Genomic DNA, 25,136 nt, shown 5'->3' with positions numbered 1-25,136 from the left:
ACTGTGGGGGGAGGGGGGTGATCAGGGATTTTGTTTCCACACTTTTCTTTGCAGAGGAAATAATGGTCATTTCTCCTGCAATGCAAAGCTTGCTGTCAGAACCGAACTCATTCATCAACTGTCATCAGTGAGTTAGCTTTTTGACAGCTCAAGACAGTGATCTGTGATTGGCTGGAGCTGGTCACATGGTACAGGGTGCTGTGATTGGCCTTGTGTATCATGTGACAGCTGTGGGCCAATCACAGCTCACTAGGAGGAGAAGCAGAGCTGTTATGAATGAGATTGATTCATAACAACAGCTTACATTGGGATCACCTAGAGATCACATGATCACCGGGTCACAATCACTGGGATCTTCATTCCGCTGTATCCGCCAGACATAGCAGTCGGGGGAGGGGAGCGCTATGTGCCGGCTCGGGTGTGTGGTGTGCCTCCTGTGTTAGTACAGCCAGAGTGACGTACAAGTACATTGCTTTGCCTGTAGCTGCCGCCTGGCCACAGTACATTGCGGGTGGGAAGCGGGTAATCTAGGACTAAGGATTCCAAGCTCACTCCTTGGGCCATGATATCATCCAGGCAAGAAATGTAAGTTCTGTGTTCCAATTATGAGGTGACAACAGCATAGAGTGCTTTCAGGATAATGGACAAATGTAGACAAGCATTGCATGCTGTTGTTGTGTGAAGCAAGTCTGTCTCCTTTTTTATTACAGATAATACATTTTGTTTGGCTTTTTCTACATTGTTCCCCGATCCAGACATTCGTGGCCTCCTGGGCTGGATGTGCCGCTGGATCCAGGCCCTGGAGCAAGCCCTGGAGGTGGAACCAGACGAGGACCAGCCCAGCCTTGGAGCCTATTTCAGGCAGCAATTTTAGTTTAGTTACAATTTTTATGATGTTTTATAGTTTTCTATTGATTGTTGGTAATAAATGTTCTATTTCTCTTGGACAGTGCCCTGTGTTGTGGCCTTCTTCAGCCTTTGCAGGTCGGCAATCTTCTTCATTGCAGTTGGAGCTCATCTGCATGTCCCTAAAGCATTGCAGGACTCTGCTAGCTCCAGCTGCACTGGACAATCTTGCTTACCTGGAATTTCTGGTAATGTCCAAACAAAGTCTTTTCTGGCAAGTCCAGCTTTAGGACTGTAGCAGATAGGATTGCTGGTTTCCGAGAGGTAAACCAGCTCCTTCAATCCTAAGCTGGGATACATAAAGATTGAAGTTGTCTGCTTGCTGTCTGCAGCTACTCCCAATCTTGGTTTGCTTCCTCTTGTGAAATGCTGCAACAGTTTACACAGAACACTCCATTCACGTTACATTGTTCACGTTTGGAGTAGCTCTTCATTCCATCCAGGGACTTCTACATAGCTTGGTGGAGTGGAGTTGTGCAGACTGCCAAAAGGGGGGTGCAGCCAAGTAGATGTGTGGGGGGATCCTGTGGCCCAACTCTGTCAAGATGTCTCCCATCACCTCATCTCTAGTTGGGATTGGCATTCCACAGAAGTCACGACTTGAAAGCTGCTCTTGGAAGGACTATCAGTTATGGATGAGACTAGTTACATGCAATGTCCCCCAGAAAAGAAGGGGCCCTAATGGGCAAATTGTCTATCTGCTCCACACATACCACTTGGATCCAACTTGTTGCTCATTCACATGTCAGGTGGGGAGGGAATGAAGTGAGGAACAAGTGTCCACTGGGCACATAAATTCCATAGGCACACACATCTAGAATCAGGCAGCTAAAGATCCTATGCTCCCCAACCAATCTCAGGGCTAGATGTTACACGGTGTGGTCAAGGGGCAAAATCCTAACACTGATGTACAAAGCCATCCACCACACTGCCCCGAACTACATCACCGACCTAATATCCAAGTACCACCCAACACGCACACTCCGCTCCTCACAAGACCTCCTTCTCTCTAGTTCCCTGGTCTCCTCCTCCCATGCCCACCTCCAGGTCTTCTCCAGGGTGTCACCCATCCTCTGGAACTCCCTGCCCCAACCCGTCAGACTGTCACCTACTCTCCTCTCCTTTAGGCCCGCTCTGAAGACCCACCTCTTCAGGGAAGCCTACCCCACCCCCTGACAACTTTCCGATCTCCTCCACTCTTCCTACCACTCCATCCCCCACAGCTATATCCTCTTGTGCCGCCGTCCCCTCCCTCCTAGATTGTAAGCTCGAAAGAGCAGGGCCCTCGATCCCCTCATGTATCACATTGTATTGTTATTGTTCTGTCACATGTTCTGTCCCCCTTTGTAATGTACAGCGCTGAGCGAACTGTTGGAGCTTTATAAATACTGTATAATAATAATAAAAATAATAAAAAAGCAAACTTAGTCTGAGTCCAGTTAGTCCAGCATAATGATAGTCCAAACAACAGAAGGCCTTCTTCTTATCTCCCAACTTTTCTGTGTCTCTAGCATTCCTGGGCAGGCTTACTGTGTGTAAGTTGTGTCCTGGTGTCACGCCTGGTGTCCTGGATATTACACACTTCTTGTATAGTGTGTGTCAATGAAGTAGCACAGGGAACATATTTGGACGGCAGTGTCAGTCCCTGGGGAGGTGAGTGTTCCATGCAGGAGTCTTGGCCAAAATCAGCACCCCAAAAAGACAAAAGCTAGCCGACACTTAGAAAACAAGCTGCAATATTGTGTGTTCCCATATTGGGGAACGTTAGCCTTGCCCACAGAGTCCACTGATAATTCTAAGCTCCCTTGGGACAGACAAGTGGTTAGCAGATAATGGCCAACCGCTACATGTGCCAGAGAACTTGTGTGATGGGGAACAGATAAAACTATTTGCAGGACAGACCACCAGGTGAAAACAGCAGAAAGGCCAAAGAGTCTCACCACCAATGCCTCTGGAAGGGTCACCTTTTAGTTTTCTTTCTGAAGGGCTGCTTTTTTAGTGTTCGCTATTTGGAATTATTGGTAGCCATACTCAGAAAAGCACCTATGTTGGATTCCCTACATGACCAACCCACCATTATTACCCCAAATGCATTTCTGACAATTTGAAAGACACATTCTGCTACTTTCCAAATAATGTTTATTACAAAAAACATACAAACTGAATGGGGAGGAGGAGGCGGTTGCTGCAGAGGGGGTGGGTGTGAGGGTTGGTACAGGGAGAATGTGGGGAGGGGCATTTGAGGGCTGAGGAGAGTGGGCAGGACGTGGAAGGTAAGGGTGGAAATGGGATTGAGAGGAGGAGCGTGTAGAAACAAGGGGAGGGGGTGTGAAAGTGGGGGTGTGGTCAAGGGGCAAAGTGGAGTGTGAGGGAGGTGCAGAAGAGGGATCCATGGGAAAGGAGGCATACTGGTCTTCGGGTGGGGTTTCTTGAGGGGGTTACTCCAGAGTGGGTAGTTCCAGAATCGGCACCTCCAAAGCTTGTTCCCCTGCTGCTTCCCGGGCACTTTCTACAGGGGAACTCTGTGGCAACCTTGGCATTGGCCCCAAACTACTACTGCACAGGGGTTGGGAGCCTCTGGCTGAAGGTGCATTTTGTTCAGCCCCTGCTTGACATAAGGCCCGGATATCATGACTAAGGTCCTGCAACACTGTAGTCTGCTCCCTGACCGAGGTGAGAACTTCAAGCAGGGCTTCATGTTGGAGCCCCAGTAACCTTTCTATATTACTGGATGCATTAGAAAGCCTCCTTTGCTCCCATAATCTCTCCATGTTGAACACCAGCCTTTCCCCAAGCTTGAGAAGGGGGCTGGGTCCAGGTGGACGGGGTGCCAATCCAGCTGCATCCAATGTTGGCTTGAAAGAGAAACAAACAAAAAATGAAAGAGTGTTTAACACACAGCACAAGGGTACAGTAGGACAGGGGGCTCGTCTGACACCAAACACTAGCTCATGTTCTTGTCCCACCCCTAGGACCAGGTATTGGTGAATGCCTTTCCCTGACACATTACACTGGATGAACATTTGACTGAAATGAATGGTTTGGCATCTTTACCCAGACTGATACCTTCCTGCTGATTTGCCACATGCACATCACTCCCTCCAGCTCCTGACTAAGCAATGATCCAAAAAAGTTACACATCACGTTGCCAAATCCTGCCCAGCCAGGAACGGAGTTATACTCTAAATGGGTGACTCATTAGGGAGAACATCTTTAGCATCTCTTACCGGATGTTCAGGCAACTCAGGTGGAGGTGACAGCATTTCATGCAAGTTTGGAGTGCCTGAACTTCCCTGCACCACAAAACAAAAACAAATGCATGAAATTTCCCAAATACACATTCAACATGCATTTGTACATCCCCACCCCATTACAGCAGTTCCCGTACCCCAACATCAGATGCAGATTCTTCTCCCACTCCAACAGCTGGGGCCTCCAGGGGCAAAAGATGATCTGCAAATAGAGTTCAAGATGCTGATTAGCAACAGATACTAGTTAGGCTGTATGTATGATGTGACATTTGTGACCAAGGTTTGAGGGATTGCTCATTGGTATGTTCTTCACCCAAGTTTATCCAGACAAATAGGACACTGGCAGCCACAGTCCAGGAGACTGTTTGGGAGTAGAAAGAGGCATGGTAAGGCTCAGGAGCAGGGGCCACAAGAATGAGGGGCCACCTTTCCTACCAAACTAGGAGGCAGATGTGTTAGGATGGCTCCATTATGCCCATAAGCTACTGCAGCCATTTTGACTATGGGCTTCAAACATCAAAACAAAATATATAACATTTTTCGTTAAGGCAACATTCCAAAAAGGATTTGGACAAAATCAAAAACAAAATGGGTCAAATCAAATATAAATGTTCCCCAAAATATTTCCAAAGCCAGACAAACACATGTAAATGAATCCAAAAGAAATGAAACTCTACTGCATGCTGGACAGACTGCAAGCATACACCCTGGGAAATACCCGCTGGACTATCAACAACCAAGCCTCTCACCACTCCTATCCGCCCTCCTGGGCACCCCCCTAAAATGCCTCTTCCACTCGTCCTTCTCATTTTCCTCTCCTCCGTTCCCAAAATCCATTCACTATATCCCTCTGCTCCTCCCAAACAATTGTATATTGTGCCCTCACTGCTACCTTCAACCCTCTATGGCACCCACCACCTCCTCCTATTACTCCACTCTCCCACTGACCCCAACACCTCTACTAGTAGTTTCTCACGCTACCATGCCACCTTCCTCACCCTTCTCCTCCTCCTAGCCGCGGGGGACATCTCCCTGAATCCTGGCCCTCCACCACCTCCCTTACCCACACAACACCCTCCCGCCTCCACGTCCTGCCCCAACCCCCGCAACTTAGTATCTGTCCCCCTGCTCCCTAAAATCACCCCCCCGTATTCATGTGCACTCCTGAACGCCCAATCGGTGTACAACAAGCTTACCGCCATCCACAACTTCTTTGTTTCCCGCTCCCTCAACCTCCCAGCGATTACGGAAACCTGGATCCAGCCCGCTGACTCTATCTCCCCTGCTGCACTCTCCTACGGAGGTCTCACCTGGACCCGCTCACCCAGGCCCAATGGTCGTGAAGGTGGTGGGGTTGGTCTGCTCCTGTCACCGCAGAGCACTTTCCGAGTCCTCCCAAACCCCCCTCCCTATCCTTCTCCTCCTTCGAGGCCCACTGCGTCCGACTATTCTCCCCAACCCCCCTGAAGATTGCTGTGATATACCGACCTCCTGGATCCATATCCCGCTTCCTGGATGACTTTTCCTCCTGGCTACCCTTTTTCCTCTCCTCTGAGTTACCCACCATCATCCTTGGGGATTTCAACATCCCTGTCAACCTCGACAACCCAGCCACATCCCATCTCCTCCACTTAACCTCCTCCTTTGCACTTGCACAGTGCATACAATCCACCACCCACTCCGACGGAAATATCCTAGACCTTGTCTTCTCCAACCGCTGTGCTCCCCATGACCTCACTAACACCCCCTTCCCTCTCTCTGACCACAACCTGATTACCTTCTCTGTCTCCTCATCCTCCAACGCCTACCCCTCCAAATGTCACACTACTACCAGCCGTAACCTCCACAACCTTAACCCTGCCCCCCTCCACTCTGCAGCTGATCAACTCCACGACAGCATCCTCCCCCTGTACTGCCCCGACTTGGCTATGACTGTCTACAACAACGCGCTGTCAACAGCCCTTGACTCACTAGCGCCTTTAACCACACGCAACATCAGACCCTGACCGCTCCAGCAGACTGATCACACCAAAACCCTCAAACGACACAGTCGTGCCCTGGAGCGACTATGGCGCAAAACCAAATCCCAACAAGCCTTCACCCGCTACAAATCTGCCTTCCACACCTACACCTCCTCCCTCCACGCAGCCAAACAAGCCTACTTCCTGACCCTCATCAAGGCCCTCTCCTCCAATCCCCGCCGACTCTTCTCCACCTTCAACTCTCTACTCTCGCCACCCCCACCTCCACCCAGCACCTCACTCACCACCCTTGAGATTGCCAATCACTTCAGAAACAAGATTGACACAATTCGCAAGGACATCGCCGCAACTCACACGCCCTCTCAACCCGTCCCCTCTCACACAGCTACCCCCTCATCCCCCTCGACATAACCCGCAGGGACTTCATCGCTGCTCAAACTCCCTCCAACCCCGTTCCCCCTCACTCAGCTACCCCCTCATCACCCCTCTCCCATGGCCCCACCACTGCTCTGACCTCCACTTCCACCCCACCCTTCATTCCTCATACTGAAGCCCCCCCAACACTCCACACCTTTGACCTTACTACCATCGAGGAAGTCTCCAAGATCCTCTCTGATGCCTGCCTCACCACCTGCCCCCTCGACCCTATCCCCTCACAATTCCTATGACCTCCCTCCCCCTCCATCCTACGCACCCTCACCCACATCTTCAATCTCTCCCTCCCCTCCGGCCCTTTCCCCTCCCCTCTGAAACATGCACACATCACCCCCATACTTAAAAAGCCCTCCCTGGACCCAAATGACCAGAACAACCTCAGACCCATCTCCCTGCTCCCATTTACAGCCAACCCCTTGAGCGCCTAGTCTACACCCGCCTAGGCTCTCACCTCAACGACAACAACCTCCTCGATCCCCTACAATCCGGCTTCCGTCCCCTACACTCCACCGAAACCGCCTTACTCAAACTCTCCAACGACCTGCTAACCGCCAAAGCTAATGGCCACTATTCAGTGCTCCTACTCCTTGACCTCTCCACGTCCTTCGACACAGTCGACCACCCCCTCCTCCTCAAAAAACTACACTCCCTCGGCCTCAGAGATTCTGCTCTCTCCTGGCTCTCATCCTGTCACAACGCTCTTTCAGCATTACCTATAATGCTACCACCTCCCCCTCACTCCCCCTCTCTGTTGGGGTACCTCAAGGCTCTGTCCTTGGGCCCCTTCTCTTCTCCATCTACACCTCCTCCCTTGGCCAACTCATACACTCTCATGGCTTCAACTACCACTTATATGCCGACGACACACAAATCTATCTCTCAACCCCCCACCTCACCCCCTCGGTCTCCGCCCGAATCACACACCTACTGAACGACATATCTAACTGGATGTCACTCCACTTCCTTATACTGAACCTCTCCAAGACCGAGTTTCTTGTCTTCCCCTCAGTCCGGACACCACCCCCCATTGATTTCTCCGTCACATCCAACAATGCAAATATCAAACCAGCCCCGCAGGCCAGAGTACTTGGTGTCATTCTGGACTCCAACCTATCCTTCCAGCCCCAAGTCCAATCTTAAACAAACTCGTGCAGACTCCACCTCCGCAACATCGCCAAAATACGCACGTTCCTAACCCAGAAACCACTAAACAGCTCATCCACTCCCTCATCATATCACGACTCGACTACTGCAACTCCCTCCTCACTGGCCTGCCTCGCCGCTGGCTATCCCCGCTTCAGTCCATCCTGAATACGGCTGCCAGACTCATTCACCTTTCCAACCGCTCCATCTCCGCCACCCCCCTCTGCCAATCCCTCCACTGGCTTCCGATTGTGCAACGGATCAAATTCAAAATCCTAACACTGACGTACAAAGCTGTCCACCATACTGCCCCGAACTACATCACTGACCTAATATCCAAGTACCACCCAACACGCACACTCCGCTCCTCACAAGAACTCCTTCGCTCTAGTTCCCTGGTTTCCTCCTCCCATGCCCTCCTCCAGGACGTCACCCATCCCCTGGAACTCCCTGCCCCAACCCATCAGATTATCACCTACTCTCCTCTCCTTTAGGCGCACCCTGAAACCCACCTCTTCAGGGAAGCCTACCCCACCCCCTGCTAACTTGCTGACCTCCTCCACTCTTCCTACCACTCCATCCCCCACAGCTATCTCCTCCTGTACCACTATCCCCTCCCTCCTAGATTGTAAGCTTGAAAGAGCAGGGCCCTCAAACCCCTCATGTTTTGCATTGTATTGTTATTGTTCTGTCACATGTTCTGTCCCCCTTTGTAATGTACAGCGCTGAGCGAACTATCGGCGCTTTATAAATACTGTATAATAATAATAATATAACTGTTGATCTGAAGAGAGCAAGAGCAATGCATCCAAAACTCCTTTAATCACTTTTAAACCGCAGGTCTCCTGCAAACTCAATGTGAAAAAGAAAATGAATAACTCATGTGGCAGTCTCAGAGTATCCGAAAACATTAAACAGCCTTTCCTGATGATTGGAAGCTGTTTGAGCTACAAAGGGCGGGACTACTCAATATTGAACCCTACGGACTAAGACTGGGATGCCATTCGAGTTCATGTGTGTGGAAAGGAAGTCATCCCAGCAGTGTTGGCAATATAGTGTATATGTCAATGAACTATAGATTAGTCTTTATGATGCCTTTTGGGCTTTAGGCGACTTCAATCCTGAGATACTCGGTGGATAAGTCTGACAAAGGAATAGATCTTCCTGCTAGTCATGTGATGTGCAAAACTCAGTCTAATTATTGGCCCCAAGTTTACATGAGAGGCCCAAAGTGACATTTTTTTTTGCTTTTATTTTTGATCTGGCTGAGTTTTTGGGCTTCGGGAAAATGGCTCCAAGAATACTCAGTCTTGGTATGTATTTTTTTTGGCCTTTACATTTGGAGCAATGAGAGAATGGTCACCGTCACTTGGAACTTGACAATTGGGTGAGTAGCAACATTTCTTGATGTTGACCTCAAGTTTTACGGTTTTTTTTTGGTAATCTGCCGTGATCACATGGTAAAACGTTGCGGTGTTTGGCCTTTTACCACATCGCATGATCAGCTGTCTCCATAGGACACAGCAACCCCTGAGATGGCTGGGTGTGCACCCCCAGGGGCGTGCAGGAGGGCATGTTCTTGGAGGATGTCATAGGACGCCCTCCCCGGACTGTAGCCAAATGACAGCTACAGTGCGGGTGACAAGTGGTTAAACACTACTTTGGGAAAACTGCACCCTTAAGGGGGGCAAATAAACTCATTGAATGGAAATGTAAACAATCATGAGCTCTTCTGGGCTTTAATTTTAACAAGGATTTGGCTGGAGACCTGCGGCCTTAAAATGAGACTTACTGATTCCAAGTGAAGTGGAGGAATGCTGCCAGTTCTGCCACCCATAGTGGTGACCAAAGTGTGTTTGACCTTCCCTTTGTGTGGCTCAAACCTGAAGGTGAGCGGCACGATTGGGAGGTGATGGGTCCCTGTAGTGGATCATTTCCTGTATATTGAGCAGGCATGATATATGATGTCACTAAACACCAAACACATTGGATATTCTGGGACTGTCAGAGTTGAGCATGGTGACGTTGGTCAGATTACATGTATGTGTTTACATGCGTGGAATGTTTTTGTGTCTGAGAGAACTTGTGAAGTTGTGAGGACGAGTCTGATTTGGAACGCTCAGGAGATGTCAGCTAGTTAGTGATGTTTGGAACTTTATTGCCCTCATCAGTTAGTTCCCCCATTTGGTTTGGTGGGGTTACCTGCTTTTCTTGGTCTGGGAAAACTGGTCCCAGGACATTTGGCAGGGATTAGACACATTTCTGTGTGGTAACAGTTTTCCACACTGATTTCTCTAGGGGTTTGAGCGCAATACAGTGATGAACCCCAGAAATGCAGCGTGTTGTGGAGATATATTTGTGTTCACACAGAGTTTAGCATTGGTTTGTTCTGCATTCCTAAGAGGATGCTCATTGGCTGATCCTGAGTGATTATGATTGTTGTAGACAAGCACATTAATACATACCCAGATCTTCCTCCTGGCCTGGCTGCAGTGGGGGGAGCCGCTCCTCCTCCTCCTGCTGATGTTGTGCTGTGAATAGGACATTGACATGTGAGATGATGTTTGATGTTCTAGCAGTCTGTTCAACATTACGGGGTGCATTCCCAATGAGTGCTTACCAGGAGGGAACACCTCTGGATCAGTGTATGCGTGATCTGGCTTGTCCTCTGATGGGCTGGCTGGGGCTGCCCCTGCCTCGGGATTGGCTACAACACAAGACAAAATGAACAACAAATGGTAAATGTTAAAAAGATAACACAACATTGAAGACACAATATGGACATGTGTAGTGTACTTACCACTGTGGCAATCATCAGTATCTCCATGAGCCGTCACCCCAAAAATCGCGTTGAGGCGAATGATCGGCAGAAGTACCAGTTCTGCCTGAGACAGGTCCTGCAGATGGTCAGGGTCCACCCCATGCCTTGTAACATGCCCCTGCTGAGCCCACAGAGTCAGCTTCTCCTTTAAACTTCGCCTCAGATCACGCATACGCTTCTTCACATTCTTGAGGTCCCGATGTGCCATCCTGCCCACTGCATTTACGGCCACCGTGATTTCCTTCCACAGACGGTCCCTTGCTGCCTGACCGCTGCGGGAGGACCTGGGCCCCGAGATGCATTTAGCCCGTTCTACATAAGCAACTACCAGGGCCCAGATCTCATCATGGGAGAAGGGTGGAAACTTGGGCTGGGACTGGGCCCGGGTCTGGGACCTTCCGCTTCTCCTAAATATCCCTTCTCTTGGGCTCCACGGGGAGGCAGCAGCCCCAGGTGAGGTCCTCAGCTCAGCTTCCACTTTTTTTCTGAAGGAAAACTGGCCCCTTCTGCCACCAGTTTGTGACCCCTTCACACCACAGCCAGACCTCTGGCCCACCCTAGCCCTAGTGGACCCCTTGGCCCCAGTAGCTCCCCTGGCATCATGGCCAGGGGGAGGCCCAGTGTCCCACTTGGCACTACGGCCCCCCCTGGAAGCCTGGCCTCTTTGCCCCTTTGGGGTTGCCATGGGAGGACAAGTGGGCAGGGAGTCTGGCTGGGTGCTGTTTGCTGCAGCAGCAGGTCCTAAGTGTTGGGATGTCCGTGTGTTAGTGTGGAAATCTGCAACAGAAAAAGGGACATAAGGGCATGGGTCAGTTGTCTGGGTCAAAAGACTGGAAGAATTGTTCTGTCAGAGATTTTGCAAGACCAGGGCATGGGAAAGAAGGTCCAAGACCCAAATGCCAAGTGCCAAGTCAAGCAACGTCTATGGTGAAAATCAACATTTTGCTGCCAGCTGAAGCCCAGAACCTCCATAAATCCAGTCTAGATACATAAATTGTGTCTGCAGCACAGAGAAGGAAGATTATCCGAGAGAAATCCAGGAATACAGGACGGGGAACACAGCTCAGGAAAGTGACCAGGGGATTACAGGCTGATATCACCCAGTCCCCGCCCTACTCTGGACCAATCAGTGAGCAGTATGGGTGGAGGAATGGATTTAGTGTTCATGACCCACCTGTGCTGATCTCTGTAGGAGTGTCCTCCTCTATAAATGTCCCCGTTATTCCATCCTCCTCCATAGACTGCTGATCATCCCTCACATACGCCTCTTCTTCTTCTGCTTTCACCTCAAATTCTATATCGATTGGATCTCCACTCTAAATCAAGGAAATGAGAGAAAATATCATCTGTAAAATGTAAGGTCACATAAAAAAACTCCGCACATTGTCTCCATGAGTCCATGTTCTAGATGCTCCATCCCACCAACCTTGTAACAGTGAGGGATGATGTGACCTTCCGGTGTGGAATCCCAAGAATACAGAGGACGGGGACATCTCTCTGGTGGGTTCCTGTAGCTGGATGACTCCACCATGGTGTCCTGGTACAGATCTTTGTGTTCTCTTAGAAGCTCTGACTCCTCCATCCCCCCATCCTCATCCTCCTCCTCTTTTATCTCTTCTTTAACCTCAACTTTAGGATCTCTCAGGTTTCCACTCTGAATATATAATAAAATGCCATCAATGGTAACAATGCAGATAATGTACAGATCCTAATGATACTATCAGTGATTGTTCCTCATCTACCTGATGGTGAGGGATGGTGTGACCTTCCTGTGTGGAATCCTGGGAATACAGAGGACGGGGACATCTCTCTGGTGGGTTCCTGGTATTAGGTGGCTCCATCATATCCTTGTGTCCTTCTGAAAACTCCTCCATCACTCCATACTCCTCATCCTCCTCTTTATACTCTTCTTTAACATCAATATTATCATCCCGAGGATTCCACTCTGAAAGATATAATAAAACATTCATTGTAACAAACATGCTGTGTATAAATCACAACTACCAATAATTTTGGTTAATCTATATGTCCTATGACCTCACAGCTCCTTTTCCCAATGTCCCTCCATCCACAGTCGAGAATCCTATGACATCACAGTGACCTCACAGCTCCTCCTCCCAATGTCCCTCCATCCAGAGTCACAGAATCCTATGACAGATAGACTCTGGATGGAGGGACATTTGGATTGGGAGATTTGAGGGGTCCTCTATATGAGGCTCCCATACAAATTAAATCATTGTTCCTGGGTGCGTCCTACCTCTCCTAAACTGAAGAGTGACCTTTGACCTTTACTATCCAGAAATCTGTCCGGAATCTGTGGCAGTAAGCTGTCATGTGATCAGGTGACGTGCGGAGGAACGGAGTGTAAATAGAAGACAATTGTCTCCAGAGCCCCTAATGGTGGGGATGGATTTGGCGGCGTGCTGGTGCCAAGTTTCCTCCCCCCAGGGTCACTGCAGGTGTGGAGAAAAGCTGTGTAAGAGGATATGGAGGAGAGATGAGGAGGAGATCCAGGAATCAGGAGAAAGGTCAGGGCAAGCAACAGACGAGCGCATCCAAGAGACCAAGCCGGGGTCACTACACACAAAATCAATCCAAGGAAACAACAGGCAGGACGAGGAATAGCAAGAAGGAGCTGAGAGACAAATGAGAATATTGCTCAGCCAATGGGAGATGATCTCAGCATGACTTCCATCATGAAGGAGATGAGGGGGAGGGGAGGAAGTCACTGAAGGTGACATAGATCCATGGAAATTCAGCTGGTTCAGCAGGGATCGCTCACATTTCCATCCATGTGTGGCCACTGCCGGATAAAAGCCACTCCCCCAGCGGCTGCAGCCAATAGCTTCAGTGCTGATCCGTGTATTCTGAGAGCGGAGGAGTCCCCCCATTGTCAGAATACAAGAGTGCAGCGGGGAGGAGTCCCCCCTCCACCTCCAATGTGTGGATGGGGGAATCACTTCAGTTTTTATGGTCATCCCGCTGGCTGAACGATAAAACTGAACCATGTAGGCCAGCTTTGGGGGCAAATATATTATCATCAACTCCTCCCCCTGAAGGGGTTCATCTACATATTACCTCCTCTGCCGCCACATCCAGGAATGTCTCCTCTCTGCTTCTTCCTGATTCACCTCTCCCGTGGAACTTCCTGTCTGTACCTGACATCACTTCCTGTCTGTACCTGACATCACTTCCTGTCTTCCATAGAGACTTCCTGTCTGGGTAGAAGTGAGATCCCCACCTTGTGGAGCTCAGAGGAACTGCAGCCCCGAGAAGCGTTTGGTAGTGTGACCCCGGCCTTGTGCTGGGTGTGTATGGACTGTAGATCCTTATAGAGGGGTCACCTCCACTCCCACCAAGGGGGACAGAAATATATGACTGCTCGGGGGAGGGGTTTTGGCTCCTTTGATTTTGCAGTAACATTGATTGCAGATTTAGTCCTGTAGAACATCTGGTATATGGATACAAAGCCCCCCAGCTGGGAGTAAAGGGTGGAAATGGCTGGTGACCCCCAGATTTGGGCAATGATGTCATCACTATAAATGGATAAAACCCGCGCTATGTGTAACAACTCCAAACCTACAAAAACCTTCTAGCGGACTGCTGCTGTAACAAAGGGAAGGATTCCCTGTCATCTAGAAGAGCATTATGTGTCACAGCGCTGTCCTATTGTGTGTGCACAGAAATCATCACAAATACACTACAGATATGTGGAGACATTCACAGATAACGAGCTCGGGGCTCCAAATCCTATTCTCTGCACATCCACTGCTTCCACTTTACACCCACTTCATTGGTCTTATGGGGTTTATCAATAAATGAAGGAAACTGAACCGTGTGCAAATCCATCCACAACATAAAGTGCTTTGTGCTCAAGATGCTGCTCCCTGCAGATCCACTGCTTCCACTTTACACCCACTTCATTCATCTCATCAGATTTGCTGCTATAGGAAGTCATTTATAATGATGTCCCATCTCGCTGTTTGTAAACACAATTGTGCAGCTAATTGGCCACTAGGATTACTTTTACATGAAAGCCGCCCACCAGCTAATAAACCAGCACTAGAATGATGCCTGTAGCTGCAAGCATCCTCCCGGTATAACCACTCCAAGTCCAGCGACGTTCCAGTACATTGCTGGTCCATGTTGGACATATATGTACCAGCAGAGAACACGGACATACGATGAATCGGGTCTGCGGACCAATATGTCTGCAATTCATTCTTTTCTGTAATGTCCATGTTGGGGGTTCGGCCCAAAAAAGTTTTAATTTCATAAACGGTGATAGAGTTCCATGTGAATTGTGTGACAAGAGCTGAATTTGGGTGGCGGCCATGTATTGTGGGGTATAAATTGCCTTGGCCCACAATTGGTACAAATCTTCTGTGAAGAACAGTGGAGGGGCTGAACACTAGTGCTGGCAGTGACCGGGCCGATCCGGCTAACACTGAGTATTGGGGACACTATACAAAGCCGGCACTAGTATAGTTCTGTTCATGATCAATATATTGATCCGTACAAACACTATACTAGTAATGGCGGTGATCAGCGACCTATAGCGTGAGTGCGACAGTGTGCGGCCAATCTAACGCCAGCTGACCCTGGCTGGGAGGGGCTTACTGACCCTGACACTGTGTGATGTCACTAGTGGCAGGAATACAGTGATCAGTGAAACATTCTATATACTGACACTGTACTAATGGCACTGGCTGGGTGACTGGGCCATCAAAGGGTTAAATGTGCTAATCTAACCTGTGTGTGTACAATGTAGTGGTGCTTTTACTCGGTGCCGTGTTCTCTCTTCTCTCTCTGGACTGACCGGGGGGGCAGCAGGGGGTGCAGGTGCACTGACACCGGAAGTGATGCAGATTACGTCACTTTGCCAAGAGCTGCTGCTCGCCCACAAAATGCGGGTAAGTGGTTGGCAAATAGTTAAAAAAAAAACCTTAAAAAAAATTTAAAACAAAATTCTCAATATGGTATTTAACTTTATTTTTTAATACTTTTATCAGAATAGTAGGATGTTACCATAGTAACCATTGTACTACTGTGGGGGGGAGGGGTGATCAGGGATTTTGTTTCCACACTTTTCTTTGCAGGAGAAATAATGGTCATTTCTCCTGCAATGCAAAGCTTGCTGTCAGAACCGAACTCATTCATCAACTGTCATCAGTGAGTTAGCTTTTTGACAGCTCAATACAGTGATCTGTGATTGGCTGGAGCTGGTCACATGGTACAGGGTGCTGTGATTGGCCTTGTGTATCATGTGACAGCTGTGGGCCAATCACAGCTCACTAGGAGGAGAAGCAGAGCTGTTATGAACGAGATTGATTCATAATAACTGCTTACATTGGGATCACCTAGAGATCACATGATCACCGTTTCACAATCATTGGGATCTTCATTCCGCTGTATCTGCCAGACACAGCAGTCGGGGGGGAGGGGAGCGCTGTGTGCCGGCTCGGGTGTGTGGTGTGCCTCCTGTGTTAGTACAGCCAGAGTGACGTACAAGTACATTGCTTTGCCTGTAGCTGCCGCCTGGCCACAGTACATTGCGGGTGGGAAGCGGGTAATCTAGGACTAAGGATTCCAAGCTCACTCCTTGGGCCATGATATCATCCAGGCAAGAAATGTAAGTTCTGTGTTCCAATTATGAGGTGACAACAGCATAGAGTGCTTTCAGGATAATGGACAAAGGTAGACAAGCATTGCATGCTGTTGTTGTGTGAAGCAAGTCTGTCTCCTTTTTTATTACAGATAATACATTTTGTTTGGCTTTTTCTACATTGTTCCCCAATCCTGACATTCGTGGCCTCCTGGGCTGGATGTGCCGCTGGATCCAGGCCCTGGAGCAAGCCCTGGAGGTGGAACCAGACGAGGACCAGCCCAGCCTTGGAGCCTATTTCAGGCAGCAATTTTAGTTTAGTTACAATTTTTTATGATGTTTTATAGTTTTCTATTGATTGTTGGTAATAAATGTTCTATTTCTCTTGGACAGTGCCCTGTGTTGTGGCCTCTTCAGCCTTTGCAGGTCGGCAATCTTCTTCATTGCAGTTGGAGCTGATCTGCATGTCCCTAAAGCATTGCAGGACTCTGCTAGCTCCAGCTGCACTGGACAATCTTGCTTACCTGGAATTTCTGGTAATGTCCAAACGAAGTGTTTTCTGGCAAGTCCAGCTTTAGGACTGTAGCAGATAGGATTGCATGTTTCCGAGAGGTAAACCAGCTCCTTCAATCCTAAGCTGGGATACATAAAGATTGAAGTTGTCTGCTTGCTGTCTGCAGCTACTCCCAATCTTGGTTTGCTTCCTCTTGTGAAATGCTGCAACAGTTTACACAGAACACTCCATTCACGTTACATTGTTCACGTTTGGAGTAGCTCTTCATTCCATCCAGGGACTTCTACATAGCTTGGTGGAGTGTAGTTGTGCAGACTGCCAAAAGGGGGGTGCAACCAAGTAGACAATGTGTGGGGGGATCCTGTGGGCCAACTCTGTCAAGATGTTTCCCATCACATCATCTCTAGTTGGGATTGGCATTACACAGAAGTCACATGACTTGAAAGCTGCTCTTGGAAGGACTATCAGTTATGGATGAGACCAGTTACATGCAATGTCCCCCAGAAAAGAAGGGGCCCTAATGGGCAAATTGTCTATCTGCTCCACACATACCACTTGGATCCAACTTGTTGCTCATTCACATGTTAGTGTTTTGACAACAAGAGGTGAGGAGGGAATGAAGTGAGGAACAAGTGTCCACTGGGCACATAAATTCCATAGGCACACACGTCTAGAATCAGGCAGCTAAAGATCCTATTGTTATGATCCGCCAGGTGGTGCCTCAGGCTGCCCACTTGACAGACCTACCCAGAGCGTGGAGTCTAAGCCCCGGTCTGTGCTTTCACCAGGGCCCCTGATGGTGGGGATGGACTTGTAACAGACCAGGGCCAGGTCACGACCTCCGAGCAGGCCCACCAGTGGCAGAGGGAGCCTCCGGGGATGTATGCAAGTACCGGGAGAGCCAGATGTGAGAAGGACGGCGGACCTAGCAGGATGGTCACGAGCCGTGGTTCCGTGGGGTAGCAAGGTATCGAATCGGCAGGCGAAGAGTAGTCAGGTCACACGCAGGGTCAGCAGGATAAGTCAGTCCACAGAATGGTCAAACAAGCCGGGGGTCAGGAAAGGAGAAGGCAGAGTAGTCAGGGCAATCCGGGTCAAATCACAGGAGAAGGCAGCGTAGTCAGGGCAATCCGGGTCAAATCACAGGAGAAGGCAGCGTAGTCAGGGCAATCAGGGTCACTATACAGGTGCAGAAACTTCAGGATCACAGATAGACCTTGCGGCAATTTAGGACAGTGCAGGGCATCTTTAAATAGTGCGCCCTGCACTGTCATTGGCCGCCCGAGGCACGCCCGCGGCTCCTACTGTGCATGCGCGGCGTCCTGTCAGCCGCGGCCCGCCGGGACCTAGTGCCTGTGTCCCGGCGTGAGCTGTTGCAAGTGCACGTGCGCCGGGAGAGGTGCCGCGATTCCTGACATTGCCCCCCCCCTATGGGCACCCTCCGGGAGCCCCACTGATCTCTCCACCGCGGGTGGCAACGAAAGAATTCCCAGATGAGCCTGGGTGCGTGAATATTCTGGGTGGGTTCCCACGAGTTCTCCTCAGGGCCATAACCCTTCCATTTTATCAGAAACTGCGTCTGGCAGATAAAACCCCCCTCTTTCGGCAACTGAGGATAGTTTCTACTTTATATTCTTCCTGTTCACCTATGGTGACCGCCTCGGGAGGTCTGGATTCACGGTCCGGGAAGGGATCCGGTCTGGATGGTTTCAGGAGAGACACATGGAACACCGGGTGTATTTTGAAGGTTCGTGGAAGCTCGAGTTCGTAGGCCACCTCGTTGATTACCCGTTTAACGGGCCAATGTACTTTGGTCCTAGCTTCCTTGAAGGACACAGCATCTTCAAGTTGGTCGTAGCCAGCCAAACCTGATCACCTGGTTGGAGCAGTAACTCTCCTCTTCTTTTCCTGTCAAACGCCTTTTTACTGTCTTCTTGGGCTTTTGCGATGGCCCCCTGAATTGTTTTGTTATTGACAGAGAAGAAATTCAAGACATCCTGAGACGCAGGTACCGGATTTTCGGGCAGCAGATCAGGGAGGAATGTGGGGTGATATCCGTAATTGGTGAAGAACGGGGATTGTCCTGTGGCTGAGTGATTCGAGTTGTTGTAGGCAAATTCTGCGGAAGGCAACAGCATCAGCCAGTCATCCTGAAGGTAGGATGTGTAGCATCTTAGGTACTGTTCTAGCGTCTGGTTGGTCCTTTCCGTTTGCCCGTTGGTCTGAGGATGGTAAGCGGATGAAAGTGACAGCTTGATTCCCAGCGCTTTACATAAGGCGTTCCAGAACCTTGATGTGAACTGGACTCCCCGATCCGACACTATATCTTCGGGAACTCCATGAAGCCTCACTACTTCTTTAATGAAGATCCGTGCTGTCTCCGGCGCCGATGGTGTCTTTTCCAGAGGCATGAAATGAGCCATCTTCGAGAAGCGATCGACGATCACCATTATTGCAGTGTAGCCTTGAGATGGTGGGAGTTCGACCACAAAATCCATGGCTATCATTTGCCAGGCTCGTTTGGGTATTGGCAATGGACGCAACAATCCCCATGCCCTGCTCCTGGAGGGCTTGTTCCTTTGGCAGGTGGGGCAGGTTTGGACGTAGCGTTCGCAGTCCTTAATCATGTTTGGCCACCAGAACGAGCACTGCAGTAGTTCCTGAGTTTTCGTAACCCTGAAGTGACCCGCCATTGGATGGTCGTGGCAGTGCCCCAGGACCAAGGTTCAAACTCCTTCTGGGACCACGATCCAATCTTCCTTCCAAAACAGACCCTCGCGGTTCTGGAGAGGCGACCCAGACGGGACTGGCAGTCCTACGGAAGCATCAATAAGTCTGGAGCGAAGTTCCATTTGCAGAGCGAGGAAGCTTCCGGAAGGTAAGATTGTGTCAGGTAACACTGCATCATCGGGGTCCTCAAACATGCAGGACAGAGCGTCTGGTTTAGTATTCTTAGAACAGGGTCGGTACGTGATATGAAATACAAACCGAGAAAAGAAAAGAGCCCATCTCGCCTGGCGAGGTCTCAGTCATTTTGCCGTTCTTAAATACTCGAGGTTCTTATGATCCGTGAATATAAGGATTGGGTGTGTGGCTCCTTCCAGTAAATACCTCCATTCTTCTAGAGCGGATTTAATAGCCAGGAGCTCCCTCCGAGGAGTCCTTGGAATCCTCGGGGGGGGCGGAGCCTGACTATGGCGGCTGAGGAGAGCTCGAGGTAGGAGCTCTCGGATTAGCTCCGCTGTCCGATCCCCCTCAGGCCCCCATGGAAATGTAAAAACCAGCAGGGTGAGACCTACCTATGCTTAGTGGGTACCCTGGGAAGAGTGGTGGACCGTGAGAGAGGAGACCTTGGAGCCGGAGATTAGCTGGTGTGCAGCCCTGCAGTGACGGCGTGTCTGGTGCCGGGAGGTGAGGGGGCGCGGCTCGAGTGCATGGCCGGCCGCTATGCATCTCTGGGAGTCGAGGAAGCCGGCCGGCATCTGACAGGAGGAGGGAGAGACGCTGAACTCTGTGTCGGCCAGCTGCCCCAGAGCCCTGAAGTGCGGTGGTGAGGTGAGAGACAGTGTGGCTGACAGAGAGAGCAGAGAAAATAACAGCCCTCTGCTCTACAAATCCCTCCACCACAATTCCCAGAGTCCAGCGTTCCACAACGTTCCACAGCCCCCTCCACCATAACTCCCAGTGGGTTCACAGCCCCCTGCTCTACAACTCCTGGCGTTTTATAGCCCTCTACACCACAACTCTCAGCGTACATAGCCCCCTGCATCACAACTCCTAGCGTGCCACAGCCCCCTACATCACAACTCCCAGCGCTCAACAGCACCCTTGTACTACAGCTCCCAGAGCTATACAGCCTCCTCCATTATTTCAACCCCCAGCGTTACTCAGAAGAGCATGGAGAAAAGTCCTGGAGGGTCCCCCTAAGAGGAAGAGAGCGGACCTGCTGAAGGAATTGGAGGAAGGAGCCTGGAGTCGTCTCACGAGAAGCGTTGGTGGGGTGAGTGAGTCTGGCGGTGGCCCTAAACACAAAAACTGTATAGAGTTGGAGGAAAGCCGGGAGAGAAAGAAAAGAAAAGGGGGGGACCCCCAGAGAATGAGAATAAGAATAAAAAAAACAAGGAGATAAACGCAAGGCGCAGGCAAAGGCATACAGAAGGGCGGGAAGATAAAGCTGGGAATTCTATTTCTACACCTCATTAATTTTTTCGTTTTGCAAAGTATAAGTCTATAAGAGAAATAAAGGTTACACAAGAAATGAAAAATAAAAGTGCAAAGGGAACCGGGCCTAAAGGGACACAAACGGGGACAATTAAAAAGTACACATCCCAGGGAAATGTGACCCCAGAAAGGCCCCAGAGCAGAGAAGACAAAGGAGAGTCTGATTTAAGTATGCAAAATAGTCCTAAACAGTCAATGGGACTGGATATCAGTAATCAACAAATATCAGAGACAGAAACAGAATTACAAATCCCAAATAAAAGAGAGATGACAGAAATGTTCAAAGATCTGGAGAGAACAATAAAGCAAGAAATGGTAAAAATTCGGAATGATCTGGGGCAGTTGTTGTTAAGAGTGGAAGAAATGGAGCAGAAAGTTAAAAACCAGACCCAGATTATTTCCGAATTAGAGAAGAAGATAATTAATATGGAAAAAACTGCAGTATAAGGCGGAAATTCAAGAAAATAGAGAAAGAAGGAGAAATATAAGGATAAGAGGGGTATCGGAAAGTTTAAAAGGGGAAATACTAGAAGAGATGGTCTGTAAAATACTGAACTTTATAATGGGAAATTCTGAAATCGAAAGGACTAATATAGAAGGAATCTCTAGAAACAGGAAACTCCAGGGGAATCATGAGAAAGACAGGCCGAGAGACATACTTGTAAAATTTTATGAATTACAACAAAGGGAAAAAATCTGGAGGAACACTAAGGGAAAACCAGTAATAAAGTATGGAGAAATGGATATTCAAATATATGCGGACTTGTCATCAGAGACTCTCCGGAGGAGGAGAGTTCTGAGGCCTTTGCTGGAGCAGTTGAAAAAACAGAAGGTGCAATACAGATGGGGAGTTCCGGAGTGTTTAATAGGATGGAAAAATGGAATAACAGCCCATTTGAGGTTCCCAGAGGACTTGAGAAACTTTTGCAATAGACTTGAAATGCAGAAAATTGAAATAAGGGGTTGGGAAGAAGAATTTGGGGAAGAAAGAGTAGAGGGAGGGGAGGGAGGGTGGAGACGGATGGGGGAGAGGGGGAGGGGCAGGGAGGGAGAGTGAAGGGGAGAGAAGTTTTTTTTTTTTTTTTTGTTTCTCTCTTTCTTCTTGCTCCCTTTTCGTCGCCTCTCTTTATTTTTTTTTTTTTCTCTTCCCCTTATCCCTCCATCTTGACTCCTTTTTCCTTCTATAGAGAGATGAGTAGAGAGGGGGTCAAGGGGGGGACCTGGATGGAGGGGAGCCTGTCCATGGGAAGAGTAAAGCCCTAAGGTTTAAGTCAAAGGTGGATGCTACTTCCACAAATGACGGTTAGGCAAAGTAAAGGCCTAAAAAGAGGGGGGAGGGAGGCGGGGAGAGGTGGTGTGGGAGGGGGAGGGTGGGGAGGGAGAGGAAAGGGAATGGGGGGAGTATTGGGAGAAGGGGGGAGGGAGAGGGATAGAGAAAAGGGTAGAGGGATAAAAACGCTTTATAGGAATAAGAAAGAGGAAGGGAAGGAGGAAGAGGGAGACGGAAGGAAAAGAGTAAGATGGAAGAAATCCAATATATAACCTATAATGTAAAAGGGTTAAGCTGCCCAGGAAAGAGATTCAGGTTATTTAAAGAACTTCAACATAGAAAATCCTCAGTGGTATTCTTGCAGGAAACACATCTAGAGATAGAGTCGAAGGTTAGACTGAAGACTAGACATTTTCCAACATGGTTCTATGCGGATTCACCAACTAAAAGAGCAAAAGGAGTTGCTATAGGCTTCGCAAAGAATATGAGGTTCGAGGTGGAGGAGAGATTAACGGATCCGGAGGGAAGGTTTTTATTTTTGAGAGGAAAACTTCAGGGAATTGAGTTAACAATAGCAAATATATATAGCCCAAATAAGAGACCAGAGAGGTTTATGAGAGAAGTGCTGAAGAGATTGATGGATTTTAAAAGTGGGTGCATGATATTAGCGGGAGATTTTAACATCTGCATGGACCCACGGATAGATACCACTTCCTCTGTGAGGAGGGAAGAAAGCAAATCTTTGAGAATGTTAAAGAAACTGATGCATGAGTGTCAGTTGGTGGACATCTGGAGAATCAGGAATATGAAGGAGAGAGACTATACTTTCTTTTCGCACGTACACGAGACTTATTCTAGATTAGATTACATATTAGTAGAACACCGAGTGATAGAGTCGGTGGTAGAAGTAAAAATTGAAGGAAGCACCCTGTCGGATCATGCCCCAGTTGCTATGAAGTTAAGTTGGGGTAGAGAAGGGAGAGAAGGCTATGTATGGCGGTTGAATGAGGCACTTATCATGGAGGAAGAGATTGGTCAAAGAATTGAGAGAGAAATTGAATGGTTTTTCGAGGAGAATGAAACAGAGGATGTGTCGGTTGCAACGGTGTTGGAAGCACATAAAGCTTACATCAGAGGCCTACTTATTGCAATGGGGGCAAAAAAGAAAAAAGAAAGGAGAGAAAAGATAAATAGATTATTAAATGAAATATATGATCTTGAACAGGTGCATAAAAGGGAAAGAACTAAGGAGATAATGCAGAGGTTAATAAAGAAGAAAGAAGAATTAGAGAATGTAATGGAGGAGGAAAAAAGAAGAGTCTTTAATAAAATAACAAGTGAAAGGTACAGATGGGGAGATAGGCCGGGAAAGTATTTAATGAGAACTTTAAGAAAAAAGAAAAATAGAAATTATATTGAGAAAATAAGAAACCCTAAGGGGGAATTTGTACACTCAACCAAGGATATTGCTAGAATATTTAAAGAGTACTATAATGAGTTGTATAATATCATACCTCAGGATACGTTCAGGAAAACGGAAACAGTAAATAGAGAGAAAAGAAAGATATACTTAGAGGAGGCAGGCCTACCGAAATTAAGAGAAACACAACTGAACTCTCTAGAGGCAGAAATAACCACAGAGGAAATAAAATTAGCATTAGAAAGCATGGCGGGAGGGAAAAGCCCAGGCCCGGATGGATATACGGCCAAATACTATAAAAAATATAAAGAGCTTTTAATTCCCAAAATGAAGACTTATATGAACGCCTTGGGGAACGGGATGAAGATAAGGGGAGAGTCTTTACAGGCGAATATAGTATTGATACAGAAGGAAGATAAAGATCCCTCACAATGTGCGAGTTATCGTCCCATAGCGCTGCTGAATGTAGACACGAAAATATATGCAAAGGTTCTGGCAAATAGACTGAAAGAACTGATGCCGGAGTGGGTACATGGAGACCAGGTGGGGTTTGTCTCGGGAAGAGAGGGTAGAGATAATGCTCTGAGATCACTGTTGCTTATACAGGAGGGCAAAAAAGGGAAAACCCCAATGATACTGATGTCGATAGATGCTGAGAAGGCATTCGACAGAGTGAGTTGGGGTTTTATGATGGACACTCTGGAAGCGTTGGGAGTGGGAGATAGAATGAGAGGGTGGATTGGAGAGTTGTATAGAGGGCCTACCGCTACCATAATGGTAAATGGAGGAAGATCAGAGTACTTTAAGATGTCAAATGGTACAAGACAGGGATGCCCATTGTCCCCACTGCTATACGTATTGTCACTGGAGCCCTTATTGTCCATGATTAGGAAGAACATAGACATAAAAGGAATAAAGATAGGTGATAGAGAACACAAGGTAGTGGCCTATGCGGACGACCTGATGTTTTATGTTGGAAACCCTAGAACATCACTTCCAAATTTAATGAAAGCATTGAGGGAGTATGGAGACCTGTCGAACCTGAAAATTAATCCGACAAAGACCGAAATCTTAAACATAAATCTCAAAAACAGTGAAAAAGAAAGACTACAAGAGGAATTCCCTTTCCTTTGGAGAGACAAAGAATTAAAATATCTAGGAATAAAATTATCAACCTCAAATAAAAACCTTTATAAAGCCAATTATATAATATTATTAAATGAAATTAAGGAGGAGCTGAGGAGGGTGGGAAATGGAAATCCATCGTGGATAGGCCGTATAAATTTGATAAAGATGGTAATTGTACCCAAAGTATTATATAAATTTCAAATGATCCCAATCAAACTCCCAGAGGCATATTTTAAAGAACTGAAGAAAATGATAATAAAATGTATATGGAGGAATAAAAAGCCTAGAATAGGTTATGAAACGTTGACTAGAAGTAAAGAAAGAGGAGGACTGGGGGTACCAGATTTTAGGAGATATTACAAAGCGGGGATTATTGCAAGAATCTTCGATTGGATTCATAATCCGGAGAAAAGTTGGGTCAAAATTGAGAAAACACTGAG

At 48.2% G+C, this 25,136-nt stretch overlaps 1 protein-coding gene across 2 annotated transcripts; it reads right to left on the bottom strand.

Annotated features, from left to right (window-relative positions):
- Positions 1-3,028: 3,028 nt before the first annotated feature.
- LOC149460715 (uncharacterized) lies at positions 3,029-13,696 on the bottom strand. Of its 2 annotated transcripts, XM_089679272.1 has the most exons (10): positions 13,617-13,696; positions 12,281-12,483; positions 11,965-12,192; positions 11,713-11,854; positions 10,518-11,315; positions 10,338-10,424; positions 10,183-10,248; positions 4,295-4,359; positions 4,134-4,199; positions 3,029-3,761 (listed from the first exon to the last, which is right to left on the bottom strand). In XM_089679272.1, the coding sequence occupies exons 2-10, from the start codon at positions 12,410-12,412 to the stop codon at positions 3,345-3,347; spliced, it is 2,001 nt and encodes a 666-aa protein (XP_089535398.1). In that variant the 5' UTR covers positions 12,413-12,483; positions 13,617-13,696; the 3' UTR covers positions 3,029-3,344. The 2 variants fall into 2 exon arrangements, with proteins under 2 accessions (XP_089535398.1, XP_089535399.1); XM_089679273.1 differs by lacking the exon at positions 4,134-4,199.
- Positions 13,697-25,136: the final 11,440 nt, after the last annotated feature.

The sequence above is a fragment of the Staurois parvus genome, unplaced genomic scaffold (genome assembly GCF_062004578.1).
Source record: "Staurois parvus isolate SC_StPar_1 unplaced genomic scaffold, SC_StPar_1.0 ptg000221l, whole genome shotgun sequence".
NCBI lineage: Eukaryota > Metazoa > Chordata > Amphibia > Anura > Ranidae > Staurois > Staurois parvus.
The sequence above is the reverse complement of the archived record's forward strand: the minus strand, read 5'-3'. Positions and strand labels throughout refer to the sequence as shown.

Excerpts from the sequence above, each read along its gene's own strand:
- LOC149460715 (XM_089679272.1), bottom strand. The coding sequence starts at position 12,412 with ATGGAGGAGTTTTCAGAAGGACACAAGGATATGATGGAGCCACCTAAT. Across the intron at positions 11,855-11,964 it reads TCATCCCTCACTGTTACAAG|AGTGGAGATCCAATCGATAT; the intron begins GTTGGTGGGATG and ends TCCTTGATTTAG. Across the intron at positions 10,425-10,517 it reads TACTGATGATTGCCACAGTG|CCAATCCCGAGGCAGGGGCA; the intron begins GTAAGTACACTA and ends CTTGTGTTGTAG.